Consider the following 24541-nt stretch of genomic DNA (forward strand, 5'->3'; position numbering starts at 1 on the left):
CAAAGGCCGGACCACGGGCGTGGCAAGGGAGCTCTGTAGCGCCCCCTGTAATTCAAAAACAAACATTGGGGCACAGATCGGGCAAAAATGTACGCACATGTACGAAAGTTGGTACGCATATAGATCTCATCGACCTGAACAACTTTCGCACTCTAACATTTAAGCTCCGCCCAACAGGAAGTCGGCCATTTTTGATTGTTTCAAAAACGCATGTGATGAACTTTTAAATACTCCTCCTAGGGGATTTATGCGATTGACACCAAACGCGGTGAACATGATGTCGAGACATTGTACTTGCTAAATTGCGAAGGGATTTTTGATATCTCGAACGGTTCTGCCAAGGCGAAGCGACAAAGTCATGGCGAAATCAAAGAAACAGGAAGTGTCTAATATCTAAGGCAAAAAATGTCTTATTGTAATGATACGCAGGACGTTTGTTCGTCTGAAGATTCCGAACGCATCGATGTGCCTATTGTGAGTCTCGGGTATAGCGCCACCACCAGGCGCCAGGAAGTGTGTCAGTCACAAAGGTGGATTTTTTTGACAGTTCCATGCGATGTTCTTTTAAATACTCCTTCTAGGATTTTCATGCGATTGACACCAAAAGTGGTCACCATGATGCAGAGACATTGTAGATGATAAATTGCGAAGGGATTTTTAATATCTCGAACGTTGTTCCCATGGCAACGCGTCAAACTTTACTTTTATTTCAGGCATATTTAAGGCTCTTGGCGTGCTTAGATTAACCTAAAATTTGGCACACACATCAGAGTTGTCGACTGTTAAGTGTTGACAAAAAGGTCAGATAAAGGCGTGTCTCTTAAGTGGCTCACCAGCGCCCCCGTTTGTCTAAAATGTGGGGTTTCTTTTACCTACAGTCCCCAAATGGGTCAATAACAACATGAAATAGCCCACTGATATTTACCCACTTGATGCACTTGCTCACCGTGCATCGTTTTCTCGGAGGCATCGTATAGCGGTAAAATAACGTGCGAGGGCCCGCCATCGCTGCTTGCAGCTATATTTATTATTATTATTTTTTTTTTTATTATTATTTTTTTACGTTTCGGGGCAATTTGGGGGCCTTAACATACTCAAAAACTCTTGAAATTTTGCACAGCCATCAGAGTCGTCGGCCATCAGGTCCGGGCAAAGGCCGGACCACGGGCGTGGCAAGGGAGCTCTGTAGCGCCCCCTGTAATTCAAAAACAAACATTGGGGCACAGATCGGGCAAAAATGTACGCACATGTACGAGAGTTGGTACACATATAGAACTCATCGCCCTGAACAACTTTCGCCCTTAAACCTATTAGCTCCGCCCAACAGGAAGTCGGCCATTTTTTATTGTTTCAAAAACGCATGTGATGAACTTTTAAATACTCCTCCTAGGGGATTTATGCGATTGACACCAAACGCGGTGAACATGATGTCGAGACATTGTACTTGCTAAATTGCGAAGGGATTTTTGATATCTCGAACGGTTCTGCCATGGCGAAGCGACAAAGTCATGGCGAAATCAGAGAAACAGGAAGTGTCTAATATCTAAGGCAAAAAATGTCTTATTGTAATGATACGCAGGACGTTTGTTCGTCTGAAGATTCCGAACACATCGATGTGCCTATTGTGAGTCTCGGGTATAGCGCCACCACCAGGTGCCAGGAAGTGTGTCAGTCACAAAGGTGGATTTTTTTGACAGTTCCATCCAATGTTCTTTTAAATACTCCTTCTAGGATTTTCATGCGATTGACACCAAAAGTGGTCAACATGATGCCGAGGCATAGTAGATGATAAATTGCGAAGGGATTTTTGATATCTCCAACGCTGTTCCCATGGCAACTCGTCAAATTTTACTTTAATTTTAGGCATGTTTAAGGCTCTTGGCGTGCTTAGATTAACCTAAAACTTGGCACACACATCAGAGTTGTCGACTGTTAAGTGTGCACAAAAAGGTCAGACATAGGCGTGCCTCTTAAGTGGCTCACCAGCGCCCCCGTTTGTCTAAAATGTGGGGTTTCTTTTACCTACAGTCCCCAAATGGGTCAATAACAACATGAAATAGCCCACTGATATTTACCCACTTGATGCACTTGCTCACCGTGCATCGTTTTCTCGGAGGCATCGTATAGCAGTAAAATAACGTGCGAGGGCCCGCCATCGCTGCTTGCAGCTATATTTAGGGCCCGAGCACCGAGGAGCAGGCCAGAATGGCCTGCACCGAAAGGTGCGAAGCCCTATTGTTTTTGCTCGAATTTATTATTTTTTTTTTTTTTATTTTTTTCAACACTTGTGCTAATTTGGGAGCCTTAACATACTCGAAAAGTCTTGAAATTTGGCACACACGTCAGAGTCGCGTGCCACTAGGCTCATGCAAAGGCTGGAATACGGGCGTGGCAAGGGAGCTCTGTAGCGCCCCCTGTAATTCAAAAACAAACATTGGGGCACAGATCGGGCAAAAATGTACGCACATGTACGAGAGTTGGTACACATATAGATCTCATCGACCCGAACAACTTTCGCCCTCTAACATTTAAGCTCCGCCCAACAGGAAGTCGGCTATTTCGGATTGTTTAAAAAATGCATGCGGTGAACTTTTGAATACTCCTTCTAGGGGATTCATGGGATTGACACCAAATGTGGTGATCATGATGTCGAGACATTGTACTTGCTAAATTGCGAAGGGATTTTTGATATCTCGAACGGTTCTGCCATGGCGAAGCGACAAAGTCATGGCGAAATCAGAGAAACAGGAAGTGTCTAATATCTAAGGCAAAAAATGTCTTATTGTGATGACACGCAGGGTGTTTGTTCGTCTGAAGATTCCGATCGCATCAATGTGCCTATTGTGAGTCTCGGGTATAGCGCCACCACCAGGCGCCAGGAAATGTGTCAGTCACAAAGGTGGATTTTTTTGACAGTTCCATCTGATGTTCTTTTAAATACTCCTTCTAGGATATTCATTCGATTGACACCAAAAGTGGTCAACATGATGCTGAGACATTGTAGATGATAAATTGCGAAGGGATTTTTGATATCTCGAACGCTGTTCCCATGGCAACGTGTCAAACTTTACTTTCATTTTAAAGGCATATTGAAGCCTTTCAGTTCCATGCAGTGAACTTTTAAATACTCCTTCTAGAATATTCATTCGATTGACACCAGAAGTGGTCAACATGATGCTGAGACATTGGAGATGCTAAATTGCGAAGGAATTTTTGACATCTCGAACGCTGTTCCCATGGCAACGCGTCAAACTTTACTTTTATTTAAGGCTTTTTTAAGGCTCTTGGCGTGTTTGGATTAACTTCAAATTTGGCACACACATCAGAGTTGTTGGCAGTTAAGTGTTGACAAAAAGGTCAGATAAAGGCGTGTCTATTTAGTGGCTGACTAGCCCCCCCCCCCCCCCCCCGTTTGTCTAAAATGTGGGGTTTCTTTTACCTACAGTCCCCAAATGGGTCAGTAACAACATTAAATAGCCCACTGATATTTACCCACTTGAGGCCCTTGCCCACCGTGCATCGTTTTCTCGGACGCACCGTGTAGCGGAAAAATAACGTGCGAGGGCCCGCCATCGCTGCTTGCAGCTATATTTATTAGGGCCCGAGCACCGAGGAGCAGGCCAGAATGGCCTGCACCGAAAGGTGCGAAGCCCTATTGTTTTTGCTCAAATTTATTATTATTTTTTTTTTTATTTTTTTTTTTATTTTTTTTAACACTTTTGGGGATTTTGGGTGCCTTAACATACTCGAAAACTCTTGAAATTTGGCACAGACGTCAGAGTCGTCCGTCATTGCAGAAAACCAAAGGCTGGACAACGGGCGTGGCACAGGGGCTCTGTAGCGCCCCCTGTAATGCAGAAGAAACCATTGATGCACAGATCGGGCAAAAATTTACGCACATGTACGAGAATTGGTACGCTTATAGATCTCATCAACCCGAACAACTTTCGCCCTCTAACATTTAAGCTCCGCCCAACAGGAAGTCGGCTATTTTGCATCGTTTAAAAAATGCATGCAGTGAACTTTTAAATACTCCTCCTAGGGGATTCATGCGAATGACACCAAACGTGGTGATCATGATGTCGAGACATTGTACTTGCTAAATTGCGAAGGGATTTTTGATATCTCGAAAGGTCCTGCCATGGCGAGGCGACAAAGTTGTGGCGAAATCAGAGAAACAGGAAGTGTCTTATATCTAAGGCAAAAAAATTCTTATTGTTATGCCAAGCGGGGCGTTTGTTCGTCTGAAGATTCCGATCGCATCGATGTGTCTATTGTGAGTCTCAGGTATAGCGCCACCACCAGGCGCCAGGAAGTGTGTCAGTCATGAACTTTTAAATACTTCTCCTAGGGAATTCATACAATTGACACCAAACGTGGTGAACATGATGCTGAGACATTGGACTTGCTAAATTGCGAAGGGATTTTTGATATCTCGAACGGTGTTGTAATGGCAAGGCGACAAATTTATGGCGAATTCAGAGAAACAGGAAGTGTCTAATATCTAAAGCAAAAAATGTCTTATTGGGATGAAACGCAGTGTGTATGTTCGGCCAAGGATTCCGATCGCATCAATGTGCCTATTGTGAGTCTCGGGTATAGCGCCACCAACAGGCACCAAGAAGTGTGGCAGTCACTAAAGGTGGATTTTTTGACAGTTCCATGCAATGTTCTTTTAAATACTCCTCCTAGGATTTTCATGCAATTGACACCAAAAGTAGTCAACATGATGCTGAGCCATTGTAGATGATAAATTGCGAAGGGATTTTTGATATCTCGAATGCTGCTCCCATGGCAACACGTCAAACTTTACTTTCATTTTCAGGGATATTTAAGCACTTGGCATGCACTTTGGGTGCCTTAACATGCTCGAAAACACCGGGAATTTGGCACAGACCTCAAAGTCGTCGGCCATTAGGACTGGGCAAACGCTGGAACACGGGTGTGGCAGTAGGGCTCTGTAGCGCCCCCTGTAATGCAAAAAAAATATTGGTGCACAAATCGGGCAAACATGTACGCACATGTACGAAAGTTGGTACGTATATAGATCTCATCAACCCGAACAACTTTCACAATCAAACCTATTAGCTCCGCCACACAGGAAGTCGGCCATTTTGGATGGTTTCAAAAATGCATACGGTGAACTTTTGAATACTCCTTCTAGGGGATTCATGGGATTGACACCAAACGTGGTGATCATGATGTTGAGACATTGTACTTGCTAAATTGCGAAGGGATTTTTGATATCTCGAACGGTTCTGCCATGGCGAGGCGACAAATTCATGGCGAAATCAGAGAAACAGGAAGTGTCTAATATCTAAGGTAAAAAATGTCTTTTTATGATGACACACGGGGTGTTTGTTCGTCTGAAGATTCTGATCGCATCGATGTGCCTATTGTGAGTCTCGGGTATAGCGCCACCACCAGGCGCCAGGAAGTGTTGCAGTCACAAAGGTTGATTTTTTTGACAGTTCCATGTGATGTTCTTTTAAATACTTCTCCTAGATTGTTTATGTGATTGACACGAAAAGTGGTCAACATGATGCTGAGACATTGTAGATGCTAAATTGCGAAGGAATTTTTGACATCTCGAACGCTGTTGCCACAGCAACGCTTCAAACTTTACTTTAATTTCAGGCATGTTTAAGGCTCTTTGCATGCTTAGATTAACTTTAAATTTGGCACACACATGAGAGTTGTCGGCTGTTAAGTGTTGACAAAAAGGTCAGATAAAGGCGTGTCTATTTAGTGGCTCACTAGCGCCCCCGTTTGTCTAAAATGTGGGGTTTCTTTTACCTACAGTACCCAAATTGGTCAGTAGCAACATGAAATAGTCCACTGATATTTACCCACTTGATGCACGTGCCCACTTTGCGTCGTTTTCTCGGAGGCACCGTGTAGCGGTAAAAAAACGTGCGAGGGCCCGCCATTGCTGCTTGCAGCTATATTTATTATTATTATTTTTTATTTTTTTTTTTAACACTTTTGGGCATTTTGGGTGCCTTAACATACTCGAAAACTCTTGAAATTTGGCACAGACGTCAGAGTCGTCCGTCATTGCAAACGGGCAAAGGCTGGAACACGGGCGTGGCACGGGGGCTCTGTAGCGCCCCCTGTAATGCAAAATAAAACATTGATGCACAGATCGTGCAAACATGTACGCACATGTACGAGAGTTGGTACGCATATAGATCTCATCGACCCGAACAACTTTCGCCCTCTAACATTTAAGCTCCGCCCAACAGGAAGTCAGCTATTTTGGATTGTTTAAAAAATGCATGCGTTGAACTTTTGAATACTCCTCCTAGAGGATGCATGCGATTGACACCAAAAGTGGTGAACATGATGTCGAGACATTGGACTTGCTAAATTGCGAAGGGATTTTTGATATCTCGAACGGTTCTGCCATGGCGAGCCGACAAAGTTGTGGCGAAATCAGAGAAACAGGAAGTGTCTAATATCTAAAGCAAAAAATGTCTTATTGTAATGACACGCGGGGTGTTTGTTCATCTGAAGATTCCGATCGCATCGATGTGCCTATTGTGAGTCTCGGGTATAGCGCCACCAGCAGGCGCCAGGAAGTGTGTCAGTCACAAAGCTGGATTTTTTTGAAAGTTCCATGCAATGTTCTTTTAAATACTCCTTCTAGGATTTTCATGCGATTGACACCAAAAGTGGTCACCATGATGCCGAGACATTGTAGATGATAAATTGCGAAGGGATTTTTGATATCTCAAACGCTGTTCCCATGGCAACGTGTCAAACTTTACTTTCATTTTAAAGGCATATTTAAGCCTTTCAGTTCCATACAGTTAACTTTTAAATACTCCTTCTAGGATTTTCATGCGATTTACACGAGAAGTGGTCAACATGATGCCGAGACATTGTAGATGATAAATTGCGAAGGGATTTTTGATATCTCAAACGCTGTTCCCATGGCAACCTGTCAAACTTTACTTTCATTTTAAAGGCATATTTAAGCCTTTCATACAGTTAACTTTTAAATACTCCTTCTAGGATTTTCATGCGATTGACACGAGAAGTGGTCAACATGATGCCGAGACATTGTAGATGATAAATTGCGAAGGGATTTTTGATATCTCAAACGCTGTTCCCATGGCAACGCGTCAAACTTTACTTTCATTTTAAAGGCATATTTAAGCCTTTCAGTTCCATACAGTTAACTTTTAAATACTCCTTCTAGGATTTTCATGCGATTTACACGAGAAGTGGTCAACATGATGCCGAGACATTGTAGATGATAAATTGTGAAGGGATTTTTGATATCTCAAACGCTGTTCCCATGGCAACCTGTCAAACTTTACTTTCATTTTAAAGGCATATTTAAGCCTTTCATACAGTTAACTTTTAAATACTCCTTCTAGGATTTTCATGCGATTGACACGAGAAGTGGTCAACATGATGCCGAGACATTGTAGATGATAAATTGCGAAGGGATTATGATATCTCAAACGCTGTTCCCATGGCAATGCATCAAACTTTACTTTCATTTTTACACATATTTAAGGCTGACAGTTACATGCAGTGAACCTTTAAATACTCCTTCTAGGATTTTCATGCGATTGACACCAGAAGTGGTCAACATGATGCCGAGACATTGTAGATGATAAATTGCGAAGGAATTTTAGACATCTCGAACGCTGTTCTCATGGCAACGCGTCAAACTTTACTTTAATTTCAGGCATGTTTAAGGCTCTTGGCGTGCTTAGTTGAACTTTAAATTTGGCACACACATCCAGAGATGTATAAAGTACTAGGGACCCAGACTTGAGTAAAAGTACAAGTGCTCTATCAAAAAAGTGAGCACACCACTTAAGTGGAAGTACTGAAGTATTAAACATGTTTTGTACTTAAGTATTGCAAGTAGTTTATTTTAAAATATACTACTCAAGTACTGAAAGTAAAAGTACAAGTATTGTGTAATGTAGTTATTAAAGAAAACAGTCAAAAGTTTGAATATAATATTGTTTATATTATTTCAAATGTTTAAGCTAAAGGACACTCACAATTGCTTTGGCTGTAGCAGGAGTACAAGGACAGGAATGTTCAGATTAATTTAACTAATATGGCAATAGAAAATTCAGAATTAATAAAATATTAGTCGATGTAATGGTAATAGGTAAAGGTACAAGATGTTTCAATGTATTTAGGTTTCCTTCTTTCGCGCACACTCGCGAATTCTCTCTCTCTATCGGTCTCTCTCGTGCACTTTGGTTCTCTCTTCACTTCACATTTGTCCACAACCGCGGCTCATATTTGTGAGTGAGAGGGAGGGAGGGGTCCGCTCTTCACTATCTCCTATTGGTTTAGACCACAATCTGTGTGTTTCTAATGTGTATCACCGCTCCGGCAGTGATAATGTAGGTTTGGAATGATTCGTAACATTTGAGTGTAACGAGTAACTATGCAGCACATAAAAAATGTATTGGAGTAAAAGTATTAAACTCATCGAAAATATGTACTGAAGTAAAAGTGGAAGTAGGAGAAAAAAATAATACTTCAGTAGAGTACAGATACTGCCTATTAGTACTTAAGTACAGTAGTGAAGTAGTTCTACTTCGTTACTATACATCTCTGCACACATCAGAGTTTTCGGCTGTTAAGTGTTGACAAAAAGGTCAGACATAGGCGTGTCTCTTAAGTGGCTCACTAGTGCACCTGTTTGTCTAAAATGTGGGGTTTCTTTTACCTACAGTCCCCAAATGGCTCAGAAACAACATTAAATAGCCCACTGATATTTTACCCACTTGATGCCCTTGCCCACCGTGCATCGTTTTCTCGTTTTCCCATGTAGCGGTAAAAAAACGTGCGAGGGCCCGCCATTGCTGCTTGCAGCTATATTTAGGGCCCGAGCACCGAGGAGCAGGCCAGAATGGCCTGCACCGAAAGGTGCGAAGCCCTATTGTTTTCCTTAGGATTATTATTTTTAGGGCCCGAGCACCGAGGAGCAGGCCAGAATGGCCTGCACCGAAAGGTGCGAAGCCCTATTGTTTTTGCTCAGATTATTATTTTTTTTATTATTATTATTATTATTTTTTTTAACACTTTTGGCCACTTTGGGTGCCTAAATATACTCGAAAACTCTTGAAATTTGGCACAGACATCGGAGTCGTCGGCCATCAGGTCTGGGCAAAGGCTGGAACACAGGCGTGGCAGGGGGGCTTTGTAGCGCCCCCTGTAATGCAAAAACAAACATTGGGAGACAGATCGGGCAAAAATGTTCGCACATGCACGAAAGTTGGTACGCATATAGATCTCATCGACCCGAACAACTTTCACACCCTAACCTTTTAGCTCCGCCCAACAGGAAGTCGGCCATTTTGGATTGTTTAAAAAATGCATGCGGTGAACTTTTGAATACTCCTCCGAGGGAATACGTGGGATTGACACCAAACGTGGTGATCATGATGTCGAGACATGGGACTTGCTTAATTGCGAAGGGATTTTTGATATCTCGAACGGTTCTGCCATGGCGACGCGACAAAATCATGGCGAAATCAGAAAAACAGGAAGTGTCTAATATCTAAGGCAAAAAATGTCTTATTGTGAAGACACGCGGGGTGTTTGTTCATCTGAAGATTCCGATCGCATTGATGTGCCTATTGTGACTCCCTGGTATAGCGCCACCACCAGGCGCCAGGAAGTGTGACAGTCACAAAGCTGGATTTTTTCGACAGTTGCATGCGATGTTCTTTTAAATACTCCTTCTAGAATATTCATGTGATTGACACCAAAAGTGGTCAACATGATGTTGAGACATTGTAGATGATAAATTGCGAAGGGATTTTTGATATCTCGAACGCTGTTCCCATGGCAACGTGTCAAACTTTACTTTCATTTTTACACATATTTAAGACTGACAGTTACATGCTGTGAACTTTTGAATACTCCTCGCATGGGATTCATGCGATTGACACCAAAAGTGGTCAACATGATGCTGAGACATTGTAGATGCTAAATTGTGAAGGAATTTTTGACATCTCGAACGCTGTTCCCATGGCAATGCTTCAAACTTTACTTTAATTTCAGGCATATTTAAGGCTCTTGGCGTGCTTAGATTAACTTTAAATTTGGCACACACACCAGAGTTGTCGGATGTTAAGTGTTAACAAAAAGGTCAGATAAAGGCGTGTCTATTTAGTGTCTCACTAGCGCCCCCGTTTGTCTAAAATGTGGGGTTTCTTTTACCTACAGTACCTAAATGGATCAGTAGCAACATGAAATAGTCCACTGATATTTACCCACTTGATGCACATGCCCACCGTGCATCGTTTTCTCGGAGGCACCGTGTAGCGGTAAAAAAACGTGCGAGGGCCCGCCATCGCTGCTTGCAGCTATATTTTTTTTTATTTTTATTTTTTTTTAACACTTTTGGCCACTTTGGGTGCCTTAACATACTCGAAAACTCTTGAAATTTGGCACACACGTCAGAGTCGTCGGCCATCAGGTCCGGGCAAAGGCTGGACCACGGGCGTGGCAAGGGAGCTCTGTAGCGCCCCCTGCAATGCAAAAACAAACATTGGGGCACAGATCGTGCAAACATGTACGCACATGTACGTGAGTTGGTACGCATATAGATCTCATCGACCCGAACAACTTTCGCCCTCTAATATTTAAGCTCCGCCCAACAGGAAGTCGGCTATTTTGGATTGTTTAAAAAATGCATGCGTTGAACTTTTGAATACTCCCCCTAGAGGATGCATGCGATTGACACCAAAAGTGGTGAACATGATGTCGAGACATTGGACTTGCTAAATTGCGAAGGGATTTTTGATATCTCGAACGGTTCTGCCATGGCGAGCCGACAAAGTTGTGGCGAAATCAGAGAAACAGGAAGTGTCTAATATCTAAGGCAAAAAATGTCTTATTGTAATGACACGCGGGGTGTTTGTTCGTCTGAAGATTCCGATCGCATCGATGTGCCTATTGTGACTCCCGGGTATAGCGCCACCACCAGGCGCCAGGAAGTGTGTCAGTCACAAAGCTGGATTTTTTTTAAAGTTCCATGCAATGTTCTTTTAAATACTCCTTCTAGGATTTTCATGCGATTGACACGAGAAGTGGTCACCATGATGCCAAGACATTGTAGATGATAAATTGCGAAGGGATTTTTGATATCTCAAACGCTGTTCCCATGGCAACCTGTCAAACTTTACTTTAATTTTAAAGGCATATTTAAGCCTTTCAGTTGCATACAGTTAACTTTTAAATACTCCTTCTAGGATTTTCATGCGATTGACACGAGAAGTGGTCAACATAATGCAAAGACAATGTAGATGATAAATTGCGAAGGGATTTTTGATATCTCGAACGCTGTTCCCATGGCAATGCATCAAACTTCACTTTCATTTTTACACATATTTAAGGCTGACAGTTACATGCTGTGAACCTTTAAATACTCCTTGTATGGGATTCATGCGATTGACACCAGAAGTGGTCAACATGATGCTGAGACATTGTAGATGATAAATTGCGAAGGAATTTTTGACATCTCGAACGCTGTTCCCATGGCAACGCGTCAAACTTTACTTTAATTTCAGGCATGTTTAAGGCTCTTGGCGTGCTTAGTTGAACTTTAAATTTGGCACACACATCAGAGTTTTCGGCTGTTAAGTGTGCACAAAAAGGTCAGATAAAGGCGTGTCTCTTAAGTGGCTCACTAGTGCCCCTGTTTGTCTAAAATGTGGGGTTGTTTTTAACCTACAGTCCCCAAATGGCTCAGAAACAACATTAAATAGCCCACTGATATTTACCCACTTGATGCACTTGCCCACCGTGCATCGTTTTCTCGGAGGCACCGTGTAGCGGTAAACAAACGTGCGAGGGCCCGCCATCGCTGCTTGCAGCTATATTTTTTATTTTTTTATTTTTTTTTTCAACACTTGACCTAATTTGGGTCCCTTATCATACTCGAAAACTCTTGAAACTTGGCACACATGTCAGAGTCCCGTACCACTAGGCTCATGCAAAGGCTGAAACACGGGCGTGGCACTGTGGCTCTGTAGCGCCCCCTGTATTGCAAAAACAAACATTGGTGCACAGATTGGGCAAGCATGTACGCACATGTACGAAAGTTGGTACGCCTATAGATCTCATCGACCCGAACAACTTTCGCCCTCTAACATTTTAGCTCCGCCCAACAGGAAGTCCGCCATTTTGGATTGTTTAAAAAATGCATGCGGTGAACTTTTGAATACTCCTCCTAGGGGATTCATGCAAATGACACCAAAAGTGGTGATCATGATGTCAAGACATTGGACTTGCTAAATTGCGAAGGGATTTTTGATATCTCGAACGGTGTTGCCATGGCGAAGCGGCAAAGTCATGGCGAAATCAGAGAAACAGGAAGTGTCTAATATCTATGGCAAAAAATATCTTATTGTGATGCCATGCGGGGTGTTTGTTCGTCTGAAGATTCCGATCACATCGATGCGCCTATTGTGACTCCCGGGTATAGCGCCACCACCAGGCGGCAGGAAGTGTGTCAGTTACAAAGCTGGATTTTTTTGACAGTTCCATGCAATGTTCTTTTAAATACTCCTTTTAGAAAAATCATGCAATTGACACCAAAAGTGGTCAACATGATGACGAGGCATGGTAGATGATAAATTGCAAAGGGATTTTTGATATCTCGAACGCTGTTCCCATGGCAACCTGTCAAACTTTACTTTCATTTTAAAGGCATATTTAAGCCTTACAGTTTCATGCAGTGAACTTTTAAATACTCCTTCTAGGATATTCATGCGATTGACACCAAAAGTGGTCAACATGATGCTGAGACATTGTAGATGCTAAATTGCGAAGGAATTTTTGACATCTCGAACCCTGTTTCCATGGCAACACGTCAAACTTTACTTTTATTTCAGGCATATTTAAGGCTCTTGGCGTGCTTAGATTAAATTTAAATTTGGCACACACATCAGAGTTGTCGGCTGTTAAGTGTTGACAAAAACGTCAGATAAAGGCGTGTCTATTTAGTGTCTCACTAGCGCCCCCATTTGTCTAAAATGTGGGGTTTCTTTTACCTACAGTCCCCAAATGGCTCAGTAACAACATTAAATAGCCCACTGATATTTACCCACTTGATGCCCTTGCCCACCGTGCATCGTTTTCTCGGACGCACCGTGTAGCGGTAAAAAAACGTGCGAGGGCCCGCCATTGCTGCTTGCAGCTATATTTATTATTATTTTTTTTTTTTTTTTTTTTACGTTTCGGGGCAATTTGGGGGCCTTAACATACTCAAAAACTCTTGAAAATTGGCAGAGATGTCAGAGTCGTCGGCCATTAGGACCCGGCAAAGGCTGGAACTCGGGCGTGGCAAGGGAGCTCTGTAGCGCCCCCTGTAATGCAAAAACAAACATTGGGGCACAGATCGGGCAAAAATGTACGCACATGTACGAGAGTTGGTACGCATATAGATCTCATCGACCCGAACAACTTTCGCCCTCTAACATTTAAGCTCCGCCCAACAGGAAGTCAGCTATTTTGGATTGTTTAAAAAATGCATGCGTTGAACTTTTGAATACTCCTCCTAGAGGATGCATGCGATTGACACCAAAAGTGGTGAACATGATGTCGAGACATTGGACTTGCTAAATTGCGAAGGGATTTTTGATATCTCGAACGGTTCTGCCGTGGCGAGCCGACAAAGTTGTGGCGAAATCAGAGAAACAGGAAGTGTCTAATATCTAAGGCAAAAAAATGTCTTATTGTAATGACACGCGGGGTGTTTGTTCATCTGAAGATTCCGATCGCATCGATGTGCCTATTGTGACTCCCGGGTATAGCGCCACCAGCAGGCGCCAGGAAGTGTGTCAGTCACAAAGCTGGATTTTTTTGAAAGTTCCATGCAATGTTCTTTTAAATACTCCTTCTAGGATTTTCATGCGATTGACACCAAAAGTGGTCACCATGATGCCGAGACATTGTAGATGATAAATTGCGAAGGGATTTTTGATATCTCAAACGCTATTCCCATGGCAATGCGTCAAACTTTACTTTCATTTTAAAGGCATATTTAAGCCTTTCAGTTGCATACAGTTAACTTTTAATACTCCTTCTAGGATTTTCATGCGATTGACACGAGAAGTGGTCAATATGATGCTGAGACATTGTAGATGATAAATTGGGAAGGGATTTTTGATATCTCGAACGCTGTTGCCATGGCAATGCATCAAACTTTACTTTCATTTTTACACATATTTAAGGCTGACAGTTACATGCTGTGAACCTTTAAATACTCCTTCTAGAATAATCATGCGATTGACACGAGAAGTGGTCAACATGATGCCGAGACATGGTAGGTGATAAATTGCGAAGGAATTTTTGACATCTCGAACGCTGTTCCCATGGCAACGCATCAAACTTTACTTTCATTTCAGGCATGTTTAAGGCTCTTGGCGTGGTTAGTTGAACTTTAAATTTGGCACACACATCAGAGTTTTCAGCTGTTAAGTGTTGACAAAAAGGTCAGATAAAGGCGTGTCTCTTAAGTGGCTCACTAGTGCCCCTGTTTGTCTAAAATGTGGGGTTTCTTTTACCTACAGTCCCCAAATGGCTCAGAAACAACATTAAATAGCCCACTGATATTTTACCCACTTGATGCCCTTGCCCGCCGTGCATCGTTTCTCGGACGCACCGTGTAGCGGTAAAAAAAACGTGCGAGGGCCCGCCATTGCTGCTTGCAGCTATATTTAAACCTATTACCTATATGTGTATTAAGAGAGTTTGATATATATATATATATATATATATATATATATATATATATATATATATATATATATATATATATATATATATATGGTAACACTTTACAATAAGGTTCATTAGTTAGCTACATTAGGTAACATGAACTAATAATGAACTGCACTTATACAGCATTTATGGTAACACTTTACAATAAGGTTCATTAGTTAACATTAGTTAATGCACCCTGAACTAACATGATGAATAAATACTGTAACAAATGTATTGCTCATGGTTTGTTCAAGTCAGTTAAAACATTAACTAATGTTACCTAATGAACCTTATTGTAAAGTGTTACCATATATATTTATGAAGAATAATGCTATAGAAGAAAGAGAAAAGCCATTTGGTACTAAAAACTAATTTATACAGATGATTGGTAAATTTTAAAACTAAATGTATAATGTAAGTTGTAGCTAATTTGTAATTGTGAATATTACACTGATTTTGCTATACAGTAGTTTTAAAATACAGTGTTTGGTTCCGTTAAAACTAAACGTGTTACAACACTTTCCTACATATATATCAAAGAAACACAAAGATTGGAAAAGATTTTATAGATTATACACTGTAAATATCTTTCTATATCTTGTTTGACTGTTTCTTTAAGATATTGACGAGGTTCACGTGGGTGGGCGGGGCTGAAGAGCTGTGGATGCGCCGCTGTGTGTTAACATCGTCACGCAGTGTAAAGGGAGGAAAGGTAAGCTGTTGTGCTTTTGCTCGTTTATTTTTATTATCAGTCCGTAAAATAATCCAACAGTTGTGTAAAATAGTCACAATTGAGTCACGCTTTCAATTAACCTGCTGTTAAATATAATGACGAAAAATACATTTATCTAGTCTGGACGTAAAATACTGCAAGATATCCTGTCGAGATCAAAGTCTAAAATGAATGAAGCACATGTTTATAGATGGGTTGCACAGCGACGTCATGCGCGCGCAACCGAGAGGCAGAAAGAAGAGACGTGCATTGTGTTGTAGGCTTTTAGCGGTGTCTGTCAAGATGCCAAGGAGTTGTTCTGTGGAAAATAGTACCAAACAGAGTCAGTGCTGGGTGCCTGATGTTAACCTACCAGTAGATGCGACTATTACTGATGTTAACCTACCAGTAGATGCGACTATTACGTTTCTAGCCTAACATTATAATTCATACATGTATCACAGTAACACTGCAAAAATAAAGACAGAAAAACAGATCCAACTAACATCAAGTTTTATTCATATACAAACAGTAAAGAAGGCTTCAATAATTAAGGTTGTTGCAGTAGCGGACCAGCTCACCAAGCGGGCTTTCTGCCTCCTGGATAGATATATATCATATAGATGTCTATATGACATCTTGTGTGTAGAATAAGTATAAAAGTGAAGGGACGAGTGAAATCAACATGTAATTACACTCAACTAAAATGTTTATGTAATAAAATTTCCTGCTCTAACCCTAAAATCCCTTCTGGTCAATATCAGTTAATAGGGCATATGAAATGCGTACTACTGGGTTTTTTTCTGGTTTTATCTGATTATTGAGTTTTTTTCTCATTTTAATCATTTTTAAAAACCACTTGCATGTTTCATGTAGCAAGGACCATGGCAGCTCCATTCAGATCACTTGTTGAAGATTATTCAAGATACCTCAAATCATTTGAACTCTTTCTGGATCGCTCATCAGAGCACCAATGTATGCAGGACTTCATCCATAATTCTCTACCAGACATACTGGGAAGGTGATGTCTTATTTTATATAATGTCATATCGTATTCTTGTGGCATGTCCAGATATAGTATTGTAATATAATGTATCTCCTCAGCATTGGTGGAGGACGGCCCATTTTTAATGTAATGGGAGTAGGGAGTGGAGCAGGTACAGTATACTTTTATTGATTAAATTGTATTTTAATACATTTGGTTTATATTATTATTTTATATTATATTAATACCTTACAGAGTTTCCATTTACTTCTTCATTTACACATTTTAGGTGAGATTGATCTAGAGATTCTAGCACAGCTACACATGAAACATCCACAAGTCAAAGTCAACAATGAAGTGGTGGAACCGAGCACTGACATGTTACACAAGTATAAAGGTACCGGTTATTATTTTACCCATTATGTTAATATTGACTGAGCTCATAATATAGACAAGCTCTACTTGTACTGATCCTTCAAACTGATGTATTTTAACAAAAATATATTCATGCTGTTTTTCTGTTTAGTTCTGGTGTCAAACACGCCAAATCTTGATTATATTAACTTCACGTGGAATAAGATGACAGCTTCAGAATTTGAAAAACACTGGCAGGAGAAAAACCTTGGAATAAAGATGGACTTCATTCACTTGATACAGGTTATAAGCTTCCAACAGTGGGGTTCAAAATAATTGTATTAAAAAGAAAACATTCAATTTGAGTTTAAAGTTTGTTCCCTGGGGCCCGTTTCAGAAAGGTGGTTAAAGGGGCGGTGAATTTGTTGATTTTATTGTTTTATACTGTTGTCTGATGTCTACTTATGATGTTCGCGTGGTTTTTACATTCAAAAACATCAAAAGCAATAAGTAATACGCTATTTTGTAACATGGATTAGTGGCTGTCTGGAGAAATGGTTCGTTTGAAGGGGCGGGCCACATTGAAAACCTGGACGTAACACCCACTGCTATGATTGGACAGCTTCGTTCCCCGTCATTACATGTAGGGAAATGTTTTAAAAACATTAATGTGATAAAAATAGCAGCCGAACACATATATGTTTGAGCCACAAAAGATTCTGGGTGCTAAATATGATACACATAAATGACAATACGTATATTAAAGTAGAAACAAAACTCGACGTGACTAAATTACCGTATAAAACACAGTAAGCGTGCATCCGAATCTAAACTGCGGCTAATAAATCCTTATCAATAACTTTGTATATTTCTATTGTGCTTGTGAGGTTGCTTTTACATTCACGTAATGTTAAATACCACAGTTATATGAATTAAGCTTTGTTGAGTGTTTGACCTTTCAAACGCAACTTGCCTAAATTACCGTATACAACACAGTAAACGGGCATCAGAATCTAAACTGCGGCTGATAAATCCTTCCTTATAACTAACTTTGTATATTTCTACCTTAAAATTACAGTCGTATTGTTAAGTGTTGTACCTTTATTAATCGTTTAATGTTTTTAGTAAATTAAAACAGTCAAACAAACGTGTTTAGACACGGATGTTACAACAGGACATATCAAGCAATCTCTTTTAACAAAGCAATAGTGAAACGCAGTAACTTAAATAAAGTAAAATGTCTTACTGTGAATTATACTGCTGTGTCGTTGTCAGATCCAATATAAGTGGTGCTTCTGAGTCTCTCTGCAAATCCAGCATCGACTTCTTTCAAATGAATCCATGTACACAACGTTAATAACACTCCCCACACGAGCTGGAACTTCTTCAAAAGCAAACTTTATCCAAGCATATTGCTAATGTTAAGTTCCAAGCCTCCGAATTGAAGTATTTAGCTTCTGTGTTGTTCCCACGCGGTTCTTCCACAACCGAAAATGCGTTTCCATGGTATCATAACAGATCACCGCGTCAAAATAAAAGTGTCTCAGAAAAAATTTATTTAAAAGTCATTTTGGTTACATTTGTCAATCTTTAAAGACATGTTTACTCGTTAAGACACACGTGTGTCACGCGAACCTGTGGGCGGGGCTACAAAAGTAGACTTGTCCTTTTGGTTATGGGGAGGTGTTTCAATTCTCATAGATACGTCATAGATTTCCGAATTTTTCACTGGAGTGTTTAGCTGGCTTGGTGCCAAAAACGGTTATATTTCAGTAGCACGGACGTTTTCAGTTCTGAAACTTGCAGGATGTTAATTTAAGTATGATGACCTCTTATATAACAAATTATCAAGTTAAAATTGAGTTTTTGATTCACCGCTCCTTTAAGTGAAAACTCTGAGTTTGTTAACCCTGAAATAAGGGAAACTCTGAGTTTTCCGTTTCAAAAAGGGAGGTAGGTTAAACCTGAGACAGCGGGGTAAGTCAAGCCTGTTTCAGAAGGAGAGGTAACTTATACTCAGAGTCTGTTTCCGGAGTAACATACTCTCTGAACCTAACCTGGTCGGGAGCAGGTTTTATCCTGTAAACTCTGAGTTTCTTGTGGTCTCCTCCCCTGTTTTAAAGGAGTAGCGGTGTTTAATCTTGTTAGTTGCTTTAGTACATTCATTCATTGTGCACATTTTTATCATGTACGTTGTAAAAAAAATTTTCGCTGTCTTTAAGTTATAATTAAATTGCCAGTGCAAACCATTTTAACTTACGACTTTATATTTTTATATATTACACTAAACTTTCAACTAAAAAAAATTAAAACAGTAAATTGAAATGACTTGTAAAGCTAATATAATATACTTAGGTGCATAGATCGTCTTAGTGACTAAAATGTCATGTACTTTTAGAGAATCTTGTAGATGATGATGTTGCATTCATTTGTAGAAAGTTAAATTTATGTCCCGAGAGGATTTTGAGACCCCGAGTGTTTTTTTGTCATATCCACTTACATTTATGTGAGCGAAATTATTATTTTTTGCAGTCATTTTAGATATATAAATATCATTATATGACTAATATCAGTTTTTGTGGTGCTCTTACATTTATACAGTTGCATTGACATTTCTTACCCACTCGTCATTATCGCTGGTCTAGTGGGTAGTGCTGTGTGTAGTAGTTGGGCCAGACGTATCGTCGGCGATCGGAGTTCGAATCCCGGCTGTGCGAATTTTTGTTTTTTTCATGACAAACATTTGTAAAGTTCGTAGCCTTATATGACAAAGTATTATGCTTAAATTTATTTTAGCTGAGCTGCTGTCATCTTTAAGTCCATGGGATTGCATGTGCATGTAAATGAAGATAATAACGTACAGTCCTCAGTTTTTTTACTTCGGATATTTTAAACTAAATGTACGCATTTACTAGAGTAGCAATTTACAAAAACAACTCTTTTCTTTAACATATATGCTCGTAGTTGCTGTACACTTGCAGTAACACTTTCAGTTTTAGTAGTAAAAATGATTAAGACCTCTTTGTCACGTGCTGTTGCCATGGTAAATCGTAATATCTGAGCTCTATTGATGATGGCTTTTCATTGTGGCTGTGCACGCGCTTAACTCAGAGTCAACCTACTCAGAGTCGATTGAACTAACTCAGATCAGCTTTTCTGTAACCGAAAAATCAGAATTTACTATCTCAGAGTAAATCAACTCAGAGTTCAAGTTTAAACTCAGAGTTGGTTGAACCACCGTATTGAAACGGGCCCCTGGTTGCTATTATCACAGAATGTTTCAATACTGTATTATGATCATCATTGGAACCAAGAAGCTTTAAAGTGCCAGTCAGGTCCAGTTTCTAAGCTTCCTAATATTGTTAAGAAGTCCCCAACAACATGTTTAAATGCATACAAGGTCAAAAAAAACCACGGTCCGTTTCTTTTATATTATTAATAATATTACGTGCGAAGCCGTTTAAAGATTTAATCTGCCTAATCCCAATTTTTGGTAGCCTAATCTACTTTGATTGGTCAACTGACACTGTCTCTGCACAGTCCAACAATAGTGAAACATGCATTGACCTAGTATAGGGCCCTATAAAATCCGTTTTATTTTTTCCCAAATTCCGTTTTATTTTTTCCCAAATTCCGTTTTCTCCGTTTTAATTTTTGCAAATTCCTTTTATCCGTTTTAATTTTTGGCAATTATATTTTTTACCATTTACTTTTATTTTAGTCAAAAAGAGTGTGCCTTTAATGTTAATGATTAGAATGTAAATGATTTGGGGAAAAACTGGATAACAGGATTACTTAATGACTATAAAAGATGCATTTACACACGCACGCACATACACACGCACACACACAACTCAATTCAATGCATTGTTTAGTGTTGTTGCAGGAGGCTACAACAAAGTGTCAACGCAGTGGTGCCTTCAGAAGTGCCTTAAACACATCAATACAGCAGAACGCAATCCATATTTTATACACAATCGCTTGAAATGCATATAACTTTACAAACATACACAGGATAGTGATCTGACTTAGGACAGCATAGCACGCAGCTCTTTGCACGTGCGAGCGAAAGAGAGACAGAGAGCGGCGTCATGATGCAGATGATTATATTTTGCCTCAGCTCGCTTGAAATGCATAAAACTGAACAAATACATGAGGATTTGTGTTCGCACTTCGGACAGATGCGTGAGCGCGTGCACGTGAGAGAGTGAGACAGACGTGGATGAGAGAGTGCATGTATCTTTGCGCTCACCGTGAACAGAGTGTTGACAAAACTTCCAAAATAACAGTTCTCCGGTCACATAAAAGTCATATGCGACCTGCTCGGAAATAAGTGCTTAGCGTCGAATTTCTTAATTTTTTCGCTGCCGAAAGCAGAGTTGTGGAGCGCCGCTTCGCCATGGTTTCAGTGTTTTGGTGGGGGTCTGAAACGACGGGAGGGGGTGTGTCGCCAAGATTTACTTCCCCCGGTCTGCATTTCCCCCAGACATGCGTTCGTCTCCCACTCAAAAACATAATTTTATTCAAAATATGTAAAATTCCGCAAAATTCCGCGTTAATACTAGATTCAGTGTTAATTAGCCAATTCCGCGATTCCGTCCGCGATTCCGTGATTGCGGAAATTATAGGGCCCTACTAGTACTGACAAGACATTAGAGTTTAAAAACCAACATCAATACACATCATTCATCATTAAGCCAAATAATTAAAACGACGACAGACACTAAAATTTTTACGCTCATGTAAACAACTATGTAAACTAACCGGGCCACAGCTAATATGACTCGAAAACGTGGTTTAGCACTGTAAATGGTACAGAATCTTGGTCATAAATATTTATTATTTATATGTTTGTTTGAACTATGGTTTCGGGAAACACCAAATCGTTGAACTTTGTCAGTAACGACGAAACCTACGACAGTTTTTGGCTAACGATCCATTTGGGAAACGCACCCCTGGTTAAGTGAATTGGAGATGTCAAATTGCCCCTCCCCCAATGTGTGTATAAATCAATGTTTGTGGATTAAGGCAGTGTGCCTGATTTTTTAAGAAACGCTTTGAAAAGGGAGTCAGGCTGAGTACCAAAACACACTTGTAGCCAATCAGCAGTGAAGGGAGGGTCTACTAACCAATATCGTTGCCTAGGTTGTGTACTGTATGTGGTGGGCTGGTCTATCAAGAGAAAGGTCCAGATTCTATTAGGGTAGAGGCGTGTTTGTTTAGGTGATTTCAAATGTCAACAATGGCTTTAAGAGATTGTGCACCCCCCCTTTAACTTGTGTGTGGATAAAATTTTAAATATATCCACAGATGTGTAAAAAATAAATAAACAAACAAACAAACTGATTTTCACTGTGCTATCAGACTGTTTTCTGCAAATCAGTCAAACATGATTTGTTGTGTTGGTAGGTTATTAACATAATTTTGTGTTAAACAGATGCTGTATTATGTGAAAGATCCAGAGGCCACCGTCTCATTTTTCCGGAGTCTCTTAGATAAAGATGGAAAACTCTTAATCATTCTGGTGTCAGGTAAATGCTCAGAAGTACACAGCCTCTCTACATTTAGATCAGATCATCCAATCACTAACCTGACATACCTGGGTCATTGGCATGGAGCACTGTACTAAGATAAGAGACACATTTAAAACTTTGAAGTGTGATTGAGACATACTGATGTATCTTTATGATGTGTCAAAGGATGTAAACTAACAAAGTCCTGTGTGTGCATAGGTGAGAGTGGATGGGGGAAATTATGGAGGACCTACAGAGCTGCTCTCTGTAACACTGAGATCAGCCAGTGTGTCACTACTGGAGATATAAAGACCTTCTTGGATACCAAGGACATCCCATACACTGATTATGTTCTTCAGTCCCATATGGACATCACAGAGTGTTTCACAGAGGGAGATGAGGTCGGAGAACTGCTGTTGGATTTCCTAACTGAGGTAATGGAGTTTAGTAAGAATGCACCTGAGCACCTGAAGAAAGGAGTGCTGGACTTACTGAGACATCCAGACTGCAGTAAAGAGGTGGACGGCAGGATAATGTTCAACAATAACCTGGAAGTCTTAGTGGTTGAGCCATAGCCCCATGACTTCTTAATATCTGACCTCCAAAGGACTTTTGGCATTTAATTTCAAGCCAGTGCAGAATGTGTACTGTATTTTTACATTTAGAATTTCTATACCAGAAATATGGTGGTCTGGCTTATCATAACATAATAAACAGTAATTGCATAGCTTGGGCATCATAATGTACACACATATTTTCATTTAAATAAAGGTCTATGGGGATTATAGATTACTTGGCAAAACAGATAAAACATGCCTCGGTAGCAAAGTACAAATGTGTAATGACTTATTAACTGAGTAGCTTAAGAGTGAGTTTAGTATGACATACTTTATAATGAAACATTATGTTTTGTTTGCTTAGTGACTAGTTGTGCTATTGTGGGCTATTGTTTTAAATCAGACAGGACTAAGGTTAGCTTAAGCTATACAGTACATTAAAGATACATGCATTTAAAAATACAATTAAAGAGTTATTCTTGTTGTTGCCTATGATAGGTCTTTGAAATAGCACTGCTTTTATTTTTACATACAGTATTATTGTAAAAATCGTTTTCTGTTCCACGTAACAATGAAATCAAATAAATTGGGGTAAACCACTTAAACATACAGTAAGCTTGAGTATCTCACTTTTGTTGATGCATTAGGAAAAATGTAGCCTAGAAATCTAGACGCACCCAGGCGGCCGGAAAATAGACTCCATAGACTTAAGAGCTCCAAAAACCAAAATTGTGTCAGGCCAATCACATCATGTATAGCGTATGCAGGGCGGGGTTAACATAATGACGACAGAGTTGGCGACGGTACCCTGGCACTTGAAAACAAAGAATGGCTGCTGCTGGCGAACAGCTGTCTTTTGAATCGGCTTTGGCCGCAACTCTTGAGGACTTAGAGTTATGTTTTTCTTTGAGAAAAGAGCAAAGAACCCTACTGAAGTCCTTTTTAAGCAAGGAAGATGTGTTTGGAGTTTTGCTGACTGGTTACAGTAAAAGTTTAACCTTCTTCGTTGCTCTGATTGGTCGTAGCGCTATCCTATTGGGTGCAGAGGCATTTTGAGGGACAACCTTTTATCCCGGCCCTTGGATTGAGCCGTCTGTGGGAGGAGTTGCCAGACCTTACATCTTGATGAAGGTCTGGCTAACCAGACTAGGAAAAATGAAAAAAAAAAAAAAAATAGGAAAAAACTTTGACAAGGGCCAAATTGTGATGGCTAGATGACTGGGCCAAAGCATCTCCAAAAACCCGCTGCTCTTGCAAAAAATCAGTAGATCAGTTTCATCAGTAAAGACGGTTCGTGATTAGTAGTAAATCGCCATCACTTGCTTTCAGATGGAGCGGCATTTACTACACAGAGCCGTATTTCACAGAGAAGCTAGATCGTGTTCATAATCAAGGAAAATCAACTCTGATAATCTATGCGATTTTGCCTAGCTTCTCTGTGAAATACTGCTGTGTAGTAAATGGCGCTCTATCTGAAAGCAGGTGATGGCGATTTACTACTAGGGTTGCCACCCATGTCTGATAAAAACCTGGACATATTGATGACCGGACCAATTGGTTGGCTCACAAGCGCAGACATCCCAACCTGCAAAAAGTAATTTCAGGGAGGTATCTCGAAGCCCACTAACCTCCCCCATCATAATATTTCTGTAGGCCTATG

At 40.3% G+C, this 24541-nt stretch overlaps 2 protein-coding genes across 7 annotated transcripts in view; both read left to right on the top strand.

The window, feature by feature from the left end:
* Window positions 1–24541, top strand: part of LOC129452502 (histamine N-methyltransferase-like) — a 98492-nt gene that overhangs the window by 9199 nt on the left and 64752 nt on the right. The window lies entirely within an intron of this gene.
* LOC129452501 (histamine N-methyltransferase) overlaps window positions 15321–24541 on the top strand; it is a 36837-nt gene continuing 27616 nt past the window's right edge. For 2 of the 6 annotated variants that reach the window (XM_073855065.1, XM_073855068.1), the window contains exons 1-3: window positions 16349–16493; window positions 16577–16629; window positions 16747–16854. In XM_073855065.1, coding sequence (XP_073711166.1) covers window positions 16357–16493; window positions 16577–16629; window positions 16747–16854 — 298 coding nt within the window. In that variant the 5' untranslated portion in view covers window positions 16349–16356. Of the gene's footprint in view, window positions 15473–16348; window positions 16494–16576; window positions 16630–16746; window positions 16855–16983; window positions 17115–22248; window positions 22343–22543; window positions 23491–24541 lie in introns of those variants that run through there. The other 4 variants (XM_055216395.2, XM_073855064.1, XM_073855067.1 and 1 more) reach the window with 4 other exon arrangements.

Source organism: Misgurnus anguillicaudatus, chromosome 17 (genome assembly GCF_027580225.2).
Source record: "Misgurnus anguillicaudatus chromosome 17, ASM2758022v2, whole genome shotgun sequence".
NCBI classification, from domain to species: Eukaryota; Metazoa; Chordata; class Actinopteri; order Cypriniformes; family Cobitidae; genus Misgurnus; species Misgurnus anguillicaudatus.